Source organism: Desmodus rotundus, chromosome 7 (genome assembly GCF_022682495.2).
Source record: "Desmodus rotundus isolate HL8 chromosome 7, HLdesRot8A.1, whole genome shotgun sequence".
Lineage (NCBI taxonomy): Eukaryota > Metazoa > Chordata > Mammalia > Chiroptera > Phyllostomidae > Desmodus > Desmodus rotundus.
This window is the reverse complement of record NC_071393.1, coordinates 1,017,571-1,033,621: the sequence shown is the minus strand read 5'-3', so window position 1 is coordinate 1,033,621 and position 16,051 is coordinate 1,017,571. Positions and strand designations below refer to the sequence as shown.

The 16,051-nt window shown below is 59.3% G+C and overlaps 1 protein-coding gene across 3 annotated transcripts in view; it reads right to left on the bottom strand.

Annotated features, from left to right (window-relative positions):
- The window catches only part of RIMBP2 (RIMS binding protein 2), a 113,678-nt gene that overhangs the window by 36,049 nt on the left and 61,578 nt on the right, over positions 1-16,051 (bottom strand). For all 3 annotated transcript variants that reach the window (XM_053929012.1, XM_053929013.1, XM_053929014.1), the window contains 2 exons: positions 13,147-13,269; positions 4,074-4,178 (listed from right to left, as the gene is read on the bottom strand). In XM_053929012.1, coding sequence (XP_053784987.1) covers positions 4,074-4,178; positions 13,147-13,269 — 228 coding nt within the window. The remainder of the gene's footprint in view (positions 1-4,073; positions 4,179-13,146; positions 13,270-16,051) is intronic.

Genomic DNA, 16,051 nt, shown 5'->3' with positions numbered 1-16,051 from the left:
CAGAAAGGGGGAGCGCCGGGTCCCTGCCCGAGAGGAGTGAGCAGCAGCCCGAGATTTCTGTAGCGCTCATTCACATGCATCATTCCATTCTCACATTTTCCAAATGAGGTTTTTAAAAGCTGGGGAAGTGAACAGAACACAGGCATTTAATTACACCATTCTTGAATCCAGCTCAATCTCCAAATGCTTAAAATTGTTCCTTTCAAAGCAAAAGTGACAATACGTAACAAAACGGGAGAAAACGGCAACCCAGCAGAGAACATATAGGGATTATATAAATAACACCAGCACTGAGCCAGGCGAGTTGAAGATAGTTTTCAAGTGGCAGGATGGGAAAAAAGCAACAAAAAGCGGCAGAGCGGCTGTTAAAACTCAGCCAAGTTGGCAGGAGTGACTTGGCTTCCGGCTCCGACTGAAAATCAGGAGACGGTGTCCGCAGGCTGCTCGCAAGCTGGGCCATGGGGCAATCAGAAGGGGTGGTTAAAATTAACCATTCCAACTGGCAGCACTGAATTCTCGCAAAATCTAAGCAACGACTCAAGCAAGGCTCACGTCAGGGCCAGTTTGTGGAAAAGCTGTGACCTTCACGTGGACACAGTTTCCTACTGAGCACAGTGGCCTCAAGAGGGACCAGGATGCAGGGAGGCTCGGGGCCCGGCTGCGAGAAGAAAGGGGTGAGTGCCCGGGGAGCAAATGTCAGGGGTGGCTCACCATGCACACCAGTGGCTTCAGGTGGGGCCATAAGGGCCTCATGTCGGGCCCCCACGTTGCACAGAGCTCAGGAGGCTGGTGGACACATCCCACTCTGCAGGGGCAGGGGTGTGGGAGGAAGCAAGACTGAGGCTCGTGCCACGGCAAGCGGACACGGCGAGCCACTCTGGTCCCTGCCACCTACGCACAACAGCTAACCCCAGACACCCGAGGGCGGCGCGTGGAATGCAGGCAGAGCGTGGACCCTGGACGGCGAGGCGGTGCCCCCTCTGCAGATGGCCCATTTCAGGGGCAGCCTCACACGGAGGGCAAGCCCTGCCCAGGAGGGGAGCGCCCTGCCCCCAGTGAGGCCAGGCAGCTCTGCAGGTGAGTTCTAAGTGTGGGGACTCCCAGAGCCCCGGGTCGTGAGAACTCCTGCTCGTAACAAGGCGAGGATGCACCTGCCCCGGAAACCGGGAAGCTGGAGGGACCAGAGCAGTTGCGGTCTGCCCATCAGCTCCCCTAGCCTCGGGGGCCTCATCTGCAGGGCGACTGTCACCCACAGGTTGTGCTGGGGGCTGACCTATGATATGGCCACCGCTTTCCTCAACAGGCATTTACTTATCCGTCCTAGTGCTTGGCCCACTTATCTCACATCCTCTTGACCATCAGCTGCGTCAGCGCAGGAACCTCGGCAGATCTCTCACTCGTTCACTCATTCACACGCTCACTCACACTCACACTCATTCACACACTCTCATTCACACTCACACTCTCATTCACTCACACACTCATTCACACGCTCACTCATCCACACTCTCACTCACACCCATTCACTCATATACTCATTCACACACTCATTCTCTCACTCACACTCCCTCGCTCACACTCACTCACTCAGTGTTCTCGAGCATCTTTGTTCATCTCCTACTTGTGGACTCCCTGCCGTGTGCCAGGCAATGTTCTGGGAGTGCAGGCCCCTGCTCTGGGGCGAGGGGCACCCCTGCACGAGGTGCTGAGGCAGGGAGGCTGGGAGAGAATCCAATGATAAAAACAAGCCACCTCTGCCATTATGTGGGGACCGGGCATTCCCAGCAAAACCCCAAGAGGTGGACAGTTCGGGGGGCAGGGGGGACAGAGAGAAGGTCAGTGTGGCTGCAACACAGTGATGCTGGGAGAGAGGGAAACAGGGCACAGGAAGAGGTGGAGGGAGGTGGGGACATAAAAGAGGGGACACGTGCGTCCCCGGTGCCGGGCAGACGCTCTACACGCAGAGTGGAGGTGCACGCTGTGGCTTCCGTTGTCCTTACTCACAGCCTGTCCTCACTGCCGCCTCCCCACTGGGCCCCCCAAGACATACTGTGGGAGGAACAGACTGAACCCCTGGCCCCAGCCTCCCTGAAGAGCCCCGGAGGCACTGAGCAGGACCCACTGCGACCTCACCCACTGAGGTCACCGCCCCCTCCACCCGTCACTCCATCTGTCACTGATGGGAACAGATTTAACCCTTCTTCTATTTGTCCACTCTCTCTCCCTCCGTGAGGACAGAGGCCCGGTCTTGCCGGCCTGTGCCCCTGGTTTCCAGGACAACCCCTGAACAGCCCGCAGCCAACGTCAGCTGAACGAATGAACGAACGATTGAATGATCCGGTCAGCAAGTGCGGCATCATGCGCCCTCGTGGGAACACCAGAGAGAACTCACCCACCTCTCGCCGCTCAGGCCCAGCCTTCCCCTTCTAGCCCTTTGCAACACCAGAGCCCTGAGAAATCAGAGGCGGCGCATCGAATCTCCCGAGTTCCTGTCCTGGGCTCCCCCGCCGAGGAAGCATCGCGTGTCCAAACCAGAGGCAATGCCCAACACGGAGACAAAGGAGCCAAGGAGGCTGAACAGGGCTCGGCGTGCAGCTCCGCGTCGGAGCCAGTGTGCTTGCCTCGGCCTCAGACACTTGGGAAGTGACCCCCAGGCTGTGCCGAGACCGTGGCCTGCCGCCCTTCGCGAGGACATCATGCATCCGCAGGCTGTTATCTGCCTCAGACACACCGGCCTGGGGACACGGCTTCCGGGTACCAGGCAGCCACCACCAGGCGCCGGAAGGCCCTCCGCGCCGCAGGTGGAGATAAGACTGATACTGCGGCCAGTGTCCCAGCAGGACCGTTTCTGGAGAGCATCTAAGGAAATATTGCTTCTCGGTTGCCAGCCACCTTGTGATGACAGGTAACAAGGGCTGCAACAGTCCCCATCAGCGCTGCCTTAATGAAATCTGTGCTTAATTCCGGGTCTCAACAAATGATTAGAGGAACGGGATATGAAGTTGTCACCCGGCACCATGTCCTCTGCTGGAGAACCCCGGGGGAGAGATGTCGCCCCTGGCAGCTGCTGGACAGGCAGTCCTGGCCTTTGTTTTAAGACCAAAGACCTGGGCAGGCTGTCAGAGGGGTGCAGGGGCTGCCCACCTGCAGGGCTGGCCCCTGCACCCCAGCAAGGTGGGCTCTGGGTGCAGGGCTGCTGCCCGGGGGGAGGGGTGAGCAGGGGTGGGCGGGGACACAGGCTTCAGGAGGAAATGGAGACAAGGACCCCAGGCGGGCTCCCCCCACCCCCAGCCCCGCGGCTCCGAGAGCGAGCATCTCAGGAGTGTTTGGGGAGAGACAGGAGGACCATGGCTTTTAAAGGTGGAGGGGGACTTGTCTCAGCCCCGGTGCTGTCCCCGGTGCTGTGGGCGCGCACCGCTCAGCCCCCACTCTCCCTCCCTCCCCGTCGATGACATCACTGCAAACACTGCCCTGAAACTTGATTTGCTCCCTTAGTCACGCAGCACGTGACCTCCCCAGATAACGGATGCAAACCAAAGTGGCTCAGTGATGTCACGCTAGCCCGCAGTGTGGCGCTGGCAGGACGGACACAGCCACGCCCTCAGGTGGGCACTGGACCGAGTCCAGCTCCCCACCCCCACCACCCACAACAGCAGCGCACACAACCCCCAAATCCTTCTGAGTGGGGCCCTGTGCTCCCTCCACCCCAGGGCCGAGGTCGAGCGGTCGGAGTGCATGTGTTTTCGGGCCTGACTGCTGCTGTGGAGCTGTCCGCCCCGAAGCTGGGGCAGTCCCCACCCCACCAGCGACCAGAGTCCCCCCCACAGCCCCACCACGAAGACTGTCAGGGCTTCACGTCGGCTTTCGCAGCTCGGACGCGAACACGGGCCAGGTCGGGGGAAGCAGAGAGCTCGGGGAGCACAGAGGACTCGGAGCGTCTGCAGGCCAGGACCCCCAGCCTGGGACAACAGCCTCGGCAAGCAGCCCGCCCGCACCCAGAGCCCCTCGCCCATCCTGGGCCCACTGCCCGCCTCCTCCCTCTGCCCCACCTGGGCACCGTGCCCCCCGCTTACCTTCTGCAGAAGGTCGATCTCCTGCTGCTTGGCGTTGAGAACAGCCAGGGCCTGCTCATGCTCCAGCTCCAGCTGCTGACGCCTCTCAGCAGCCTCTCGCATGTGCTGTGGGGACAGGGCACGTTGGGACGGTGCGCCATGTGCTGTGCACAGTGAGACCCCTCCCCACTCCGACTCCCCGGCCCCCTTGCCACGCGCCCGGCTTGTCCTGCGGGTGGCAGCACCGCGGGGACACTCTGGCCCTGGCACAGCGTCCACCTGGTTCTCCCTTTTACATGTTAAACGCAGGAACTACAGGCTCCTGCACAAAGAAGAAAAGGTGAAGGCTCTTTCTCCTCATTTTGGAGACATTCTCCATCTCTCCTCTGCATTTTTCCCCTAGTGCGCTGCGAGGTACAGCCGGGCTTTCTCACTCCCTTCCCATGCGGCGGGTGTGGTCCCATGCTGGTCACTGCTATGTAAGTCACACAGTTCTCATCTCAGGCTGCTCACAGGGCGTGGGCGCTGCAACAGCCCCATTCCACAGCGGGGAGGACCGAGCACCGAGAAGCTTCCCCTGCTGGTCACAAGGCTGGTAGCGGCTGCCAGATTCAAACCTGAGGCCCTGGACAGAGCCTGAGTCTCAGCTCAGCTGTCCGCTCGCTCTGCTGGACCAAGTACTCAGCCACTACAAGTCCAGAGACCCCGGCCAGGTCTGCCTTCAGAGCAGAGGGGGTGGTTCCCTGGCTGTGCCCTGTCCTTTATGGCCGGGTACAGTTCAACCTATGTTTAATGAACAGCTAATGAGGTAACTAATGTTACTTATTGATTAACACCTGCTTCCTAGAGGTGTTCTGAATATTCCATGAGTTAGAATAATACCTGTCACATATCAGTCCTGGGTTACCCTCTACTCTGAACATAAGAAAACCCCTTCCTACTAACCTTGTGCACTGTGATCCAACACAGAGTCACGTAACAGAGTCACGTAACAGTCACATAACAGTCATGTAACACAGAGTCACGTAACAGTCACGTAACAGAGTCATGTCGCAGAGTCATGTAACAATGTCACTTAACAGTCACGTAGCAGTCACAGCAGAGTCACGTGACAGTCGCGTAACAGTGTCACATAACACAGTCACGTAACATAGTCATGTAACAGAGTCACGTAACAGTCACAGCACAGAGTCACGTGACGGCCACATAACAGAGCCATGTAACACAGAGTCACATGACAGTCATGTAATAGTGCCACGTAGCAGTCACGTAGCAGTCACATAACAGAGTCGTGTAACACCAAGTCACGTGACAGTCATGTGATAGTGTCATGTAATACATCACATAACACAGCGTCATGTAACAGAGTCATGTAACAGCCACGTAGCAGCCACAGCACAGTCACGTGACAGTCACGTAATAGTGCCGTGTGACACAGAGTCACATGACAGAGTCACATAATAGTCATGTGATGGTGTCACGTAACAGTCACAGCACAGTGTCACATAACAGAGTCACGTAACAGTGTCCTGTAACACGGACTCGTGTAATGCGGTGTCACGTGACAGACAGGTAAGACAGAGTCACACGATTCAATGCCATGTGACTATGTCCTGTGACAATGTCACGTGACACGGAGCTGTGCCGTTCCGAGACATGGGAGGCTGCTCCTCCACTAAACCCGAGGGGCACAGCACGGGCAGTGACCGGGGCTCCACCAGCAGGACCATGAGTGACAGGGACGACAGCACTGGTGCGGTCATGAGAACAAGGCAGACGCACAGCCATTTATCGGGCCCCTGCCGCGCACTGTCTGGGCCCACGCACCACCTCACCGACGCCGAGCGGGTGCCGTGCTCACTGGCTACAGCAGACGCAGGAAGCGAGCGACGTTCCCGAGGCCCTACTGGCCACGCAGCAGAGCTTGGAAGCTACCCCAATGTGTCAGGCCTCAGGGGCAGTGCATGCCTCCCCACCGCCTCCCCTGGCCAGTGTGTTACTCCTCCAGGGCCGCTTCACCGTGGCACACGACCTGGCCAGGCCAGCCCTTCCAGGCTCCCGCACAGCCAGCCTATCCGGACACAGTCACACCGCTGGCTGATGACACGCTGCCCCAGCACATCCTCCTGGAAGACCAGCCTGTCCTCCTCATTTCGCTCCAGGAAGGAAGTTATCAGTGGAAGGAGGGGACCGCCCTCCTCACAAGGGTCCATCAGAAACATCAGGCGGGTGCAGAAATCACTCCGGGGGCGCTGCGCCGGCCGTGGGAGGACGAAGGGCGACAGACACTTTTGCCGGCTTCTTTCTTAGGGACGGAAAGGACACGCGACTGAGGAGACAGACGGAGACAGCTGGGGTGGAAACAGCATTTACGTTTCCCAGGCTGATGAACCAAGTCAACACGCAGTTCTCAGAAAAGCAGAAGTGTGTGAAAACGTGTGCCCTCCCCGGACCTGGCGTGTGAGGTCAGTGGCAGTGCCGGAGCTGGGTGAGGAGTGACAACGGGGAGCTCGGGCCCCGCCTGCCCCTTCACAGCCGTGGCACCTGCAGGGCCTCCTCAGGGCCGTCTCCCCACCTTCATGTCCACAGCCATGGCGCCTGCATCTTCAGGCCCATCCCTCCCACCACTCAGCCGACACCAGCTCCCTGCTGTCCAAGCCAGCAGCCACTTCTCTGCCCCAGGCTCATCTCTTAGGGCAGCTGGCACGAGGGTTCCTCCTTCACAGAACTTTCTCGGCTGCTGTTCGGGGGCCCCGCATTTGCCTGGGCTCCTCTCCTGCTGGGCCCCAAATGCCGCACTTCTCCTGGGAGGCAATCTGCCTGTCACTCACACCTGCCACAAGCCTTTGCAATTCCGGTTCTCCCACAGCATCTGAAAGCCCTGCCTTTCAGCCCACGACAAACTCCCCCCAGATTCCCAGTTTGTGGCTTCCACTTCCGTCTACAAGTGTCGTCCCCACTCCGAGGGCCACGTCCCACGGGACACTGCACATCTGAGCGGCCCCGAGGACCACACAGCCCTGCAGAGCCTGCCCACTCGGCTCTGCCAGGAAGGCTGCTCTTTAAAGCCGTGCTTTATATGGTGGCGTGTCCACACCACTGCCAGCGCTGACGTAGCCTACGGACATCACGGGGCCACTTCCCCGGGGACCTCAGATGTGACAGGAGTGAAGGGACAAGGAATGGCTGAGTCAGCCCCTTAACGCAGGTCCGTGGGGGGTGCGACTCCTGCACAGACCCGGCCCTGCCTGCGCAGAGACATGAAGAGAAAAGCCATTTCCCTTCCCAGGAGTTACCAGGGACGCTCTTCCACTGACCCACAAACTCACAGGGTGTCTGTGCCCTGACTGGGACCCACCCGCCACCTGGGTGCAGTGGGACGAGACCCCACGACCTGAGCGCCATGGCCAGGGCTCGCCACCGAACCTGCATGCCACACGAGGGTGCACTGCACACACGGCACAGAGAAGGAAGCGTCCCTGTGCGTCAGCACGACTCCTGGTGAGCAAAGCAGCTTACAGCGCCCCGTCTTCCAGATGAGAAAAGCAGGCATTTGAATCTGCCAGGGCTCCCTGCCCCGTGACTCCCTGTCCCTCGTGGAAGTCAGACTCATTCACAAGAAAGCCCTGTGAGCTTTGAAAGCTGAAATGCATCTTCGTTTCCCAGATGATCAGGGGATGTGTGATGCTCACAGCTCTGCCTGTCGAGGGGCTGCTCCGGGTGCCGGGCTGAGAGCAGGAGCTTGGCTGCCCTGGGCACGAGACGGTGGTCCACTCCGCAGTGGGGTCAGAAGCACAGCGTGTGTCCCGCAGCCCTAGCCAGTAAGCTTCAGTGCCCCCGGCGAAGCCCCGCACAGAACGGGGCTGGACTGAGCCTCCGGCGCAGCACGCTCCCTGCCCCTTGCTGTTGCCCGCAGGTCGACGGTGCCGTCAGTTGTCTAGGTCCCTCGAGGACCCAGCGGCCCAACCCGGAGTCCGTGGGGGACTGAGCCCTGAACGAGCCTTCTGGAGGCTGTGCTTAGAGTGTGCGTCTTACACCACGGAAGATGACCCCAAAACGTTAATTCGACGTGAGGATGACCAGGGCGGGCTGGACGGCGGGTGGGGGTTGAATCTCCAAGCACAGGCCCGGGGCGCTGGCAGGCGCAGAGGAGGAGCCGCAGACACAGGCAGGTTAATGGCCCCTGTGGGAGGTACTTATTAATCCCAGATAATTAGCCCGTCTGTCACTGTGAAAAAAGCCCCAGATTATCTACATCACTGACTGATCTGTCCATCGGGAGAACAAAATTTTGCTCTCAGTACTTTTTCCTTTTTCTTGGAATCAAAACAGAAGGTGTTAAGTTTAACTAATCAAAAATGTTTTGCATCCCTGGGCCCGGTTTCTGGACTCAGCACCACGTACTGGGGCACGCAGGTGGACAGCCAGAGGGGGGGTGACCGAGGGTCTGGCTGTCCACCTGCTCCCGGCGCCGCCCCCACAGTCCAACAGAGCGCTCGGCAACCTCTGCTGTAACAGGGCGGTCCTAATTAAGTCATGATTTGTTTAAATCAAACAAATATCTGTCTTCAAATCTATCACTCCACGGTCTTACTGGAGAGTCCAAATACTTAATGGGTTGGGCTTCTCGTGGCCAACAGGGGTGGGAGGGAACAAGCGTGTCCTCCGGAGCTCACTTCCAAATCAGGGCACAGTCACAGTCCTGGGCGCACATGGATCCGGGGGCAATGTTCCCCTGCCCACAGCTGTCCAGCGCTTCGCAGGGAGGGCAGCTGCCCAGGCCGGAGTCTGTGTCAGCCACACCCCCGCCCCCGGGGGGTGGCCCAGCCCAGCTTCTGTCAACAGCCTGGTTGCTGAGCACTCAGGCTCCACAAGAGGAGTGAGTCCTGGCCTCAAAGAAAGACAGGCGTCTCTGTTTCCCCTGACAAGTAGGGCCTCCACGGGGCCTGAGCAAGAAGGCAGGCAGGCTGCACCTTGGCGGTCCACAGTGACGGAAGCCCCACACACTGTGCCCTGGGCCCATCCATGGAGGATGCCCGGATGCAGAGAGCCCTGAGCACCAGGAAACAGGAAGCCCACATGAGAAGCAGGTTGAGCCGTTTTGCACACTACCTGAGTTTGAGGAACTGGAGAAAAAAACGGTTTGCCCCACTTTACCGCCAGGTGACACCCAGTGCCTGCCGAGACCTGAGCGGAGCTCGGTGTGAGGCAACCTCACCCGACAGCCACCGGCCTGCACCCCTCAGACACTGAATCCCAAACCCTCCTGTGGCCTGTCCTGCCGGAGACGCTCTGTCTCTGCCAGAAAGAGGATGCACGTGACCAAGGCCGCATGCTCGCAGAAGCCCCTGGACCGCAGGACCCCGTGGTGTGGTCACTCTCCATGACGGCGGCAGTGCCCGCAGTGCCGGGCCACTCAGCGACGACGCGGCCTCCCCCTCACTCGCTCAGCGCTGCTCTGTGCCCGATTTGGTCCTCAGCACTAGAAGAGACCAGGTCTCTCCAGGGCGGCACGCTGTGGTAGGGAAATGAGACCCTACCAACAAGTGCAGTGGACCAGGGAGAGCGCGCTGAACAAGAGGGGAAGTGGCGACCGTGACGGGCAGGATGGAGCCCCTTTCGCCAAGGGCAGGACATGACACTGAGACCTGACGACCGAGTGATGAAAACGCAGAGTGCCGACGGAACCGACATTCCAGGGGGAGGAAGTACAAGCACAGAGGCTCCACAAACACAGAGGAGGCCAGGGTGCAGGGCCCTGGGCTGAAGGCCATGGGTTTAGTCTCTGCAGTGAGGGGCAGGGGGTGGGCGCAGGCAGCAGAGGAACGGGACTGCTTTCTGTTCAGTTGAGGTGGTTCTGGTGCTGCGAGCAGAATGGCCTCTAGCATCAGGCGGTCTCAGGCTGGGCACCCCGGAGGCCTTTGCGAAGCTGAGGCCTCATGTTCTTGGCCATTGTGAGCATTGAGCTTAGAATTGCTAGTTTCATCGGTCACACTTAGCACCCAGTGTCTGTCACTCAGCCTTGCAGCCCACAAACATTTATCACACGGCTTCTCTATGCCAGCCTGGGCACTGGGGACAGAGTGACAAGCAACAGACATGGAACCTGCCCACGTTGCATCCACAGCCTCCTGGAGGGCAGCCAGGATGAAGCAATCCAGACATCGCGGGTGCAAAGGTCCTGGGGCCCGTGGAGCCCTGAGAAGGGCTGAGAGGCCAGGGTGGTGCAGTGAGGGGCAGGCTGGGCCGCGACCTGAGCCGACCGGGCTCCTCTGAGTCTCCCTGACCTGTCTTCTTTCTCTCCTGCAGCCCTGGCTCCCCACTGCCCCTCAGATGCAGCAGGCGCCCACCCCTGTCTCAGGCCTTCGAACTTGCTGCCAACCTGCTGGGACACTCGTTCCCTGGATTTCCGCACGGCTCCCTCCCTCCCTCCACCCTGGTCTCCATCCAGTGTCACGCTGTCTATGATTTCAGAGCACACTGATGGAACCCCACTTGTCCCTCACTGTCACCACCAGGCGTGCTCACTAACGTGTTCATTAGCTCTGCCAGAATCAGAGACGTGGGTTCTGTCACTCCTCTCCAGCACGTAGAAAGGGCTGGGCCCGTATTAGATGCTCGATAACCATTTGCTGAATGCAGGAGCGGGTCCTTGGGTGTGGGTTCAATCGGGCTCCCCCCGACGGTGACAGCAGGCCTTGGAAGGTCTGTGTCCGGGAACCCGCCTCCGCTGAACGTTGGCAGGGATGGTCTCACTTCCTGGCCGTTCAAGTGCAGAGCTGCTTGGCAGCCCCCAGCACAAGGCCTCTGAAGAGAGCCGTGTGCCAGCAGACTCCTGAGTTACATACCCAATCGCGGATCATTAGCGAAGAGCCACACACTGTCTTTTGCTAAGTTGAACTGTCAGCCTGAAGACAAGTGGCACAGCCGTGATATTTGGAAACAAAGAAGCCACCGTGTGAACATGACCGGTGGCCTACCAGTCCGGACGGACACGGAGTGCCCGCCAGCTGCACTCCGGGGCGGCAGTGACACCCACCGGCACACAGGTGAGCGTTCTGACGTGCGCGTCACAGCCCCTCCGCCCCTACGCTGCACGGACTCTCAGGCACGGACTCTCAGGCGTGTCAGCTGTGAGGCAACACAATCTACTCAGCTGTGAGCAGCAAGTGTCCACATGTCAGCACACGGGACCGCCTCTGAGTACCACACTCACCCACGCGGGGTCTCCACTCCAAGCCTCTGTCCACCCCCCCCCCCCTCCGCTGCAGTGGTTCAGGCCACCTTCCCGATGACGAGCAGGGCAGTCCCCAGAGAGAGGACCGGGGTCCTGTGGTCACAGCATGCTCCGTCACCAGGCAATCCCCAGCCCCCAACTGCCCATCCCAAGTGTCCCCATCATGGCAAATGGCACCGTTACTCACCCTGAAACTCACACGCGTACCCCCAGTGTGGCCCTGACGCCTCCGCCTGCCACAGCCCCACCCAGTCCATCAGCCAATCCCACTGATTCTGCTTTGAAAATACACCCAGAACCCAACATCTCTCCCCCTGCCCCCGCCGCGCCCACGCTGGTCCAAGCTGCCCCATCGCATTCCAGAACATCGCTCCTGACGCAGGCCCCGGTGTCCACTCCTGCCCCGCATGCTTCTCTCCATGTAGCCACAGGTGTGACACTTCACAAGCACAAGGCAGAATCTGCCGTCAGCTCTCAGTCGCCCCTGTGGCCACGTGCTTGGTGAGGGAGCGCCCTGCTCCCGCGTCCCTCGAACCAGGTGGCCTGGGCCTCGCTTGGGTCATGGAATGTGACAAAGGACAGTGCCTCCTTGGCCAAGTCCTCACAGGGTCTCCATGCATCTGCCCCTCCAGATCCCACACAGTCTCCTCCTCCACCTGTCCCCCAGGGGCATGTGACACCCCCTGGTGTGTCTACACCTAAACGGGGAGGAGGGAGCCAAGGAGAGGGCTATGCACCGAGCGGGAGGGACAGAACCCAGGTGTGAGCCTGGGTGTCTCCACGCGTGCGGGGCCCTGGTGCTGAGAGGAGAGCCTGAGGTTAGGTGGGAGGGCAGCGGGCGCCTCCATGCCAGTCGGAAACCAGGCCCTTCACCCACTACAGGCCAGAGCAGAGACTGCCCTGCCGCCCTGTGGTGGGCCAGGCCCGGAAGCTTGGGCCCAGCAGTGAGAGAATAGGGCCTCTTTATTCTTAAATTTAGGTGTGATTCACATACCACGAAACTCGCCCTCTGAGACTGTGCCGTTCAGTGGCTGTTGTCCACTCCGAGGCTGTGTAACCACCACACAGAATCCAGAACATTTTCATCTCCCCCAAAAGAAGCCCACGCCCCTCGGCAGTTCACCAGCCCCCACCTCCTGCTGACCCCTCTGCTTCCCCTCCGAGCCCAGCACCCTCCCCGAAGGCTGTGGGTGGAGCCCACTGCTGCCTGGGGGGCCTGGCTGCCGCGTAGTGGCTGCTCCCTGCTTGTGAAACGCCCGGGCTCCAGCGATGGAGGTGCTGGAGTGCAGGGCCCAACGCGGTCACTCCGTTGTGCCTTCGGTTCTCCACCTGCTCCCACAATGAGCAGGCAGTGAAATGTAACACATGCCCCCCAAATAAAAAAGCCAAAGAACTCATTCCGCTTGACTCAGTGGCATCAGCAGCAGGTCACCCCGCCCACCAAACACTGAAAGCGACCCCAGCCCTCCAGAAATACACGAGAAGCCTCCCAGCCCCGGTGCCCTGGTGAAGCCGTTTTCTGACTTTGTAACAAAGGTTACAAATTTATGAGGTTTGAAAAACCAACATAGACACCTCCAGTCTCCACTTAAGGCAGCCCGCTTGCCATTCGGGACGGCTGCCTACCATCTCCTGCTCAGCTGTGTTTAACATCCTAAAAAATGGAAATGCATAATTGGTTTTTCGGGATCACTTCCAGAAACACTTGAATTTTGTCATTTATCACATTTGCTACCATAAAAAGCATAAAAACAGCACCAAGAGCCCTGAATGTTGATGACAAAGAAAAAGAGTTTTGACCTCTTTCCACTGAGGACTTCTCGCGAACTCTGAGGAGAGCAGGGCTCGGCGTCCTACCTTTAGGACCTGTTCTAGGTTCTCCAGCTTGGCTCGGAGCTGGCACTTCTCCTTCACGGCCAAATCGCGTTCTCGGGTCACGATGGCCAGTGTGTGGCTAAGCTGGGCATACTCCGCTTTCACCTACAAGCAGCAACACAGAGAGAAGGAGGCTGTTTACAACACGGTAAGAGCCACGGGCATTTGTCTCCACCAGCAGGTGCTTCCTCTTTAATTTCTTTCTGTAGAATCTCCCCTCTGGCTTCCCCGTCCTGGCCTTTGTGCTGGGTCCACTCCTGCTGGGGTGAATACCAAGGGCCAGGCAATCTGCAGACTGCCTCCCTTTTCACCCCACCCACCACCACAGTGATTGGCTCAGGACTGGGGGTGTGCCCCAGCCTGGCCAATCAGTGTGATTCCAACCCTCAGAATAGTGATTGGTCGCAGAGGGACACACGACCCAATTGCATGCACAGAGTAGTGTATACTGCACTTGGAGCCTGGGACAGACTGTCTTTTTTGCCCAGTGGACTCAAAAAGTTGAGGACAAAGGCTGCAGCTGAAGTGCCATTTGCCATCTTGAGGGGACGATCCATTTGAGAACAGAGCCAACAAAAAAGATGTGGCATCAGGAGATGCAAAGAAGAAGCAGGATCCTGATGACATTCTTTGAGCACCTGGATCCAGCTGTGCCTGAAGCTAATATTTTCCTTTTCGTGCACATGGGCGAGAGGATTCCCTTTGCTTGCTTACACTGATTTGAATTGTGTTCTGCCCCTTTGAACTGAAAGTCCTAAGAAATACAATAGTGTTACCCAAATTGTCCAGGATACCAATTTTTTTGTCTAAAACTTTCACCCATCTTAAAAGGGGGTAACAACGGCAACAAGGCTGCGCGTGGATGAGGGTGACAGCTGCTCCGACAACCTCAGGACCCTCGTCTGTCTTCAGACGCGAGCCCCAGGGTCACGTTTCTCAGGAGCTGCCTGGGCGGCTCGATCGCAGGAGGTCTCTCCCGTGGCTTCTCTGGATCAGAGCAGGGCACGCCTCTGTGAGAAGTCGCCCAGTCTGCTCCACGGGTCCTTCCACTGTGCTGCACATTGGCCTGGCCCTTCCCCTCCTCCCCAGGAGCTGCAACAGGGGCTGCGCTTCAAGAACAAACTGTCACAACGTCACGCTTTGCAGCCACCCAGGTCCTCTGCCTCCAGTGCTCCGTGTGCAGAGTGCTCACTTGGCCTGACAATCTCTGTGGCGGCGGCAGCGGAGAGGAGGTGCCCACTGCTTTCCTGAGTGGAACAGGGTCACGGGGAGCTGTTCCCAAGAGGTCATGGAAAGGCCTGACCGGCAGGAGCACTTCCACACCACTTGCGTGGCGATGGGAGCGTGGGCACCGCCCCACGCACTCCGGGCGGGAGTGCCACAGCCTCACTGAAGAGGACACGCTCATGTGCGGGCCTCGGCGCCGCGGGCACAGGCTGGCTGGTGGCCCTCGTGCCTCATGCCTACGAGTCAAGGGGTGGGGCTTGGGCGCAAGGTCCAACAGCCCACGCTCAGGTCACAGGGCAGCTGGTGTGAGCCTCCTGGGACACAGCCAGAGCGGGCCGCTTCCTGACTGAAGCCTTCTGTGGCGTCCACAGAAACCAGAAACAGTCTAAACTCCGGGCTTGGCCTGCAGGGTTCCACAGCGCCCAGCCCCACAAACCTCTCTACTGCAACCTGCTGCCCTGTGGCCACTGCCCACCATGCTTGGGCCGCCCTGCTCTCCTTTCTGTCTCTTCATCAAGCCGTGCTCACTCCCCCCCCCCCCCCCGCCCCGGGGCCTTTGCACGTGCTACTTCTATCCGACACACCCACCCGCCTCCACTCCGACCCCAGGCTGTGCGGCCTGGCTGCAACAGCTGCCTCTGCCCTGGCTTCCGGTCATGTGGTCATACAAGAAGTCACAACCCTGGTACTTCCCATCGCCAACCCTGGGCCCCTGCTCTGTGCCGCTGATGAACCCAGAGAAGGGCTCCCTGTCTGAGGGGGTAGCAGCTGAGCTGCCCAAAACTGGACTGACACCTCCAAACACAGTGCCCTCAGCATCAGCTCCCAGGGCCACGCTCCTCTGCCCAATGGCCTGTCCCGCCCTGGCTGGCTGCTGTCAGAGCTCAACGCTGGTCCCTCTCATGAACAGAGAGCAAACCCATGTCCCTGTCACAGAGGTGCCTGTCCTGGGACACTCTCCTGGGAACCAAGCCAGGAGATTCTGCTTCTAAAGGAGGTCTCAGAGTAGGAGAAGGATGGCAAGACATTGTCACTGAGACACACAAACTGCTGCCCCAAAAGGGAAAAACAGAGCCCTGACATGTTCGAGTTGGGGGCCAGACAGCTCCTCCCGCGTCCGGGCCACTGGAAAGCTAGGGACACTTTGCTCTTGCGAGATTCGGGGCTTTGACTGAGGGACAATGGAGACTGACACAGGTGTGGCCTGGCACGCAGGCCCTCACCTCCCTGCCAAAGGCACTCCACCCCGCAAATCCCAAGTGTGCATGCGTGTCACCCCCAAACACCACCCCTTCCCACTAACAAGATGCCGAAGCGGACGAACAGCTGCCGAGTGCATGACCACTGTTTACAGCGGTCACTCATTCGTACCTGGACCTGAAGTGCCGGCCAGTAGGTACAATTCACAGGTCACAGTGGTGTGGGTAATGAGTTGAACGGACTGCCCCAGAAATCAGGGTGCCGCCCAAACACTCAAGACACAGGGGTGCTTTAGGAGCCGCTCCAGCACCCACGCCTGACTCTGCGTCTGCACACACACCCTGCCCTGGTTTCACAGAACGACTTCGGACCTCTCCTGACCCCCACGGCTGACCAGCGCTCTGCTCCCTCTGTCCCCACAGGCTGGGACCACCCCTCAGCTGTGGGGGCCACAGTCCCC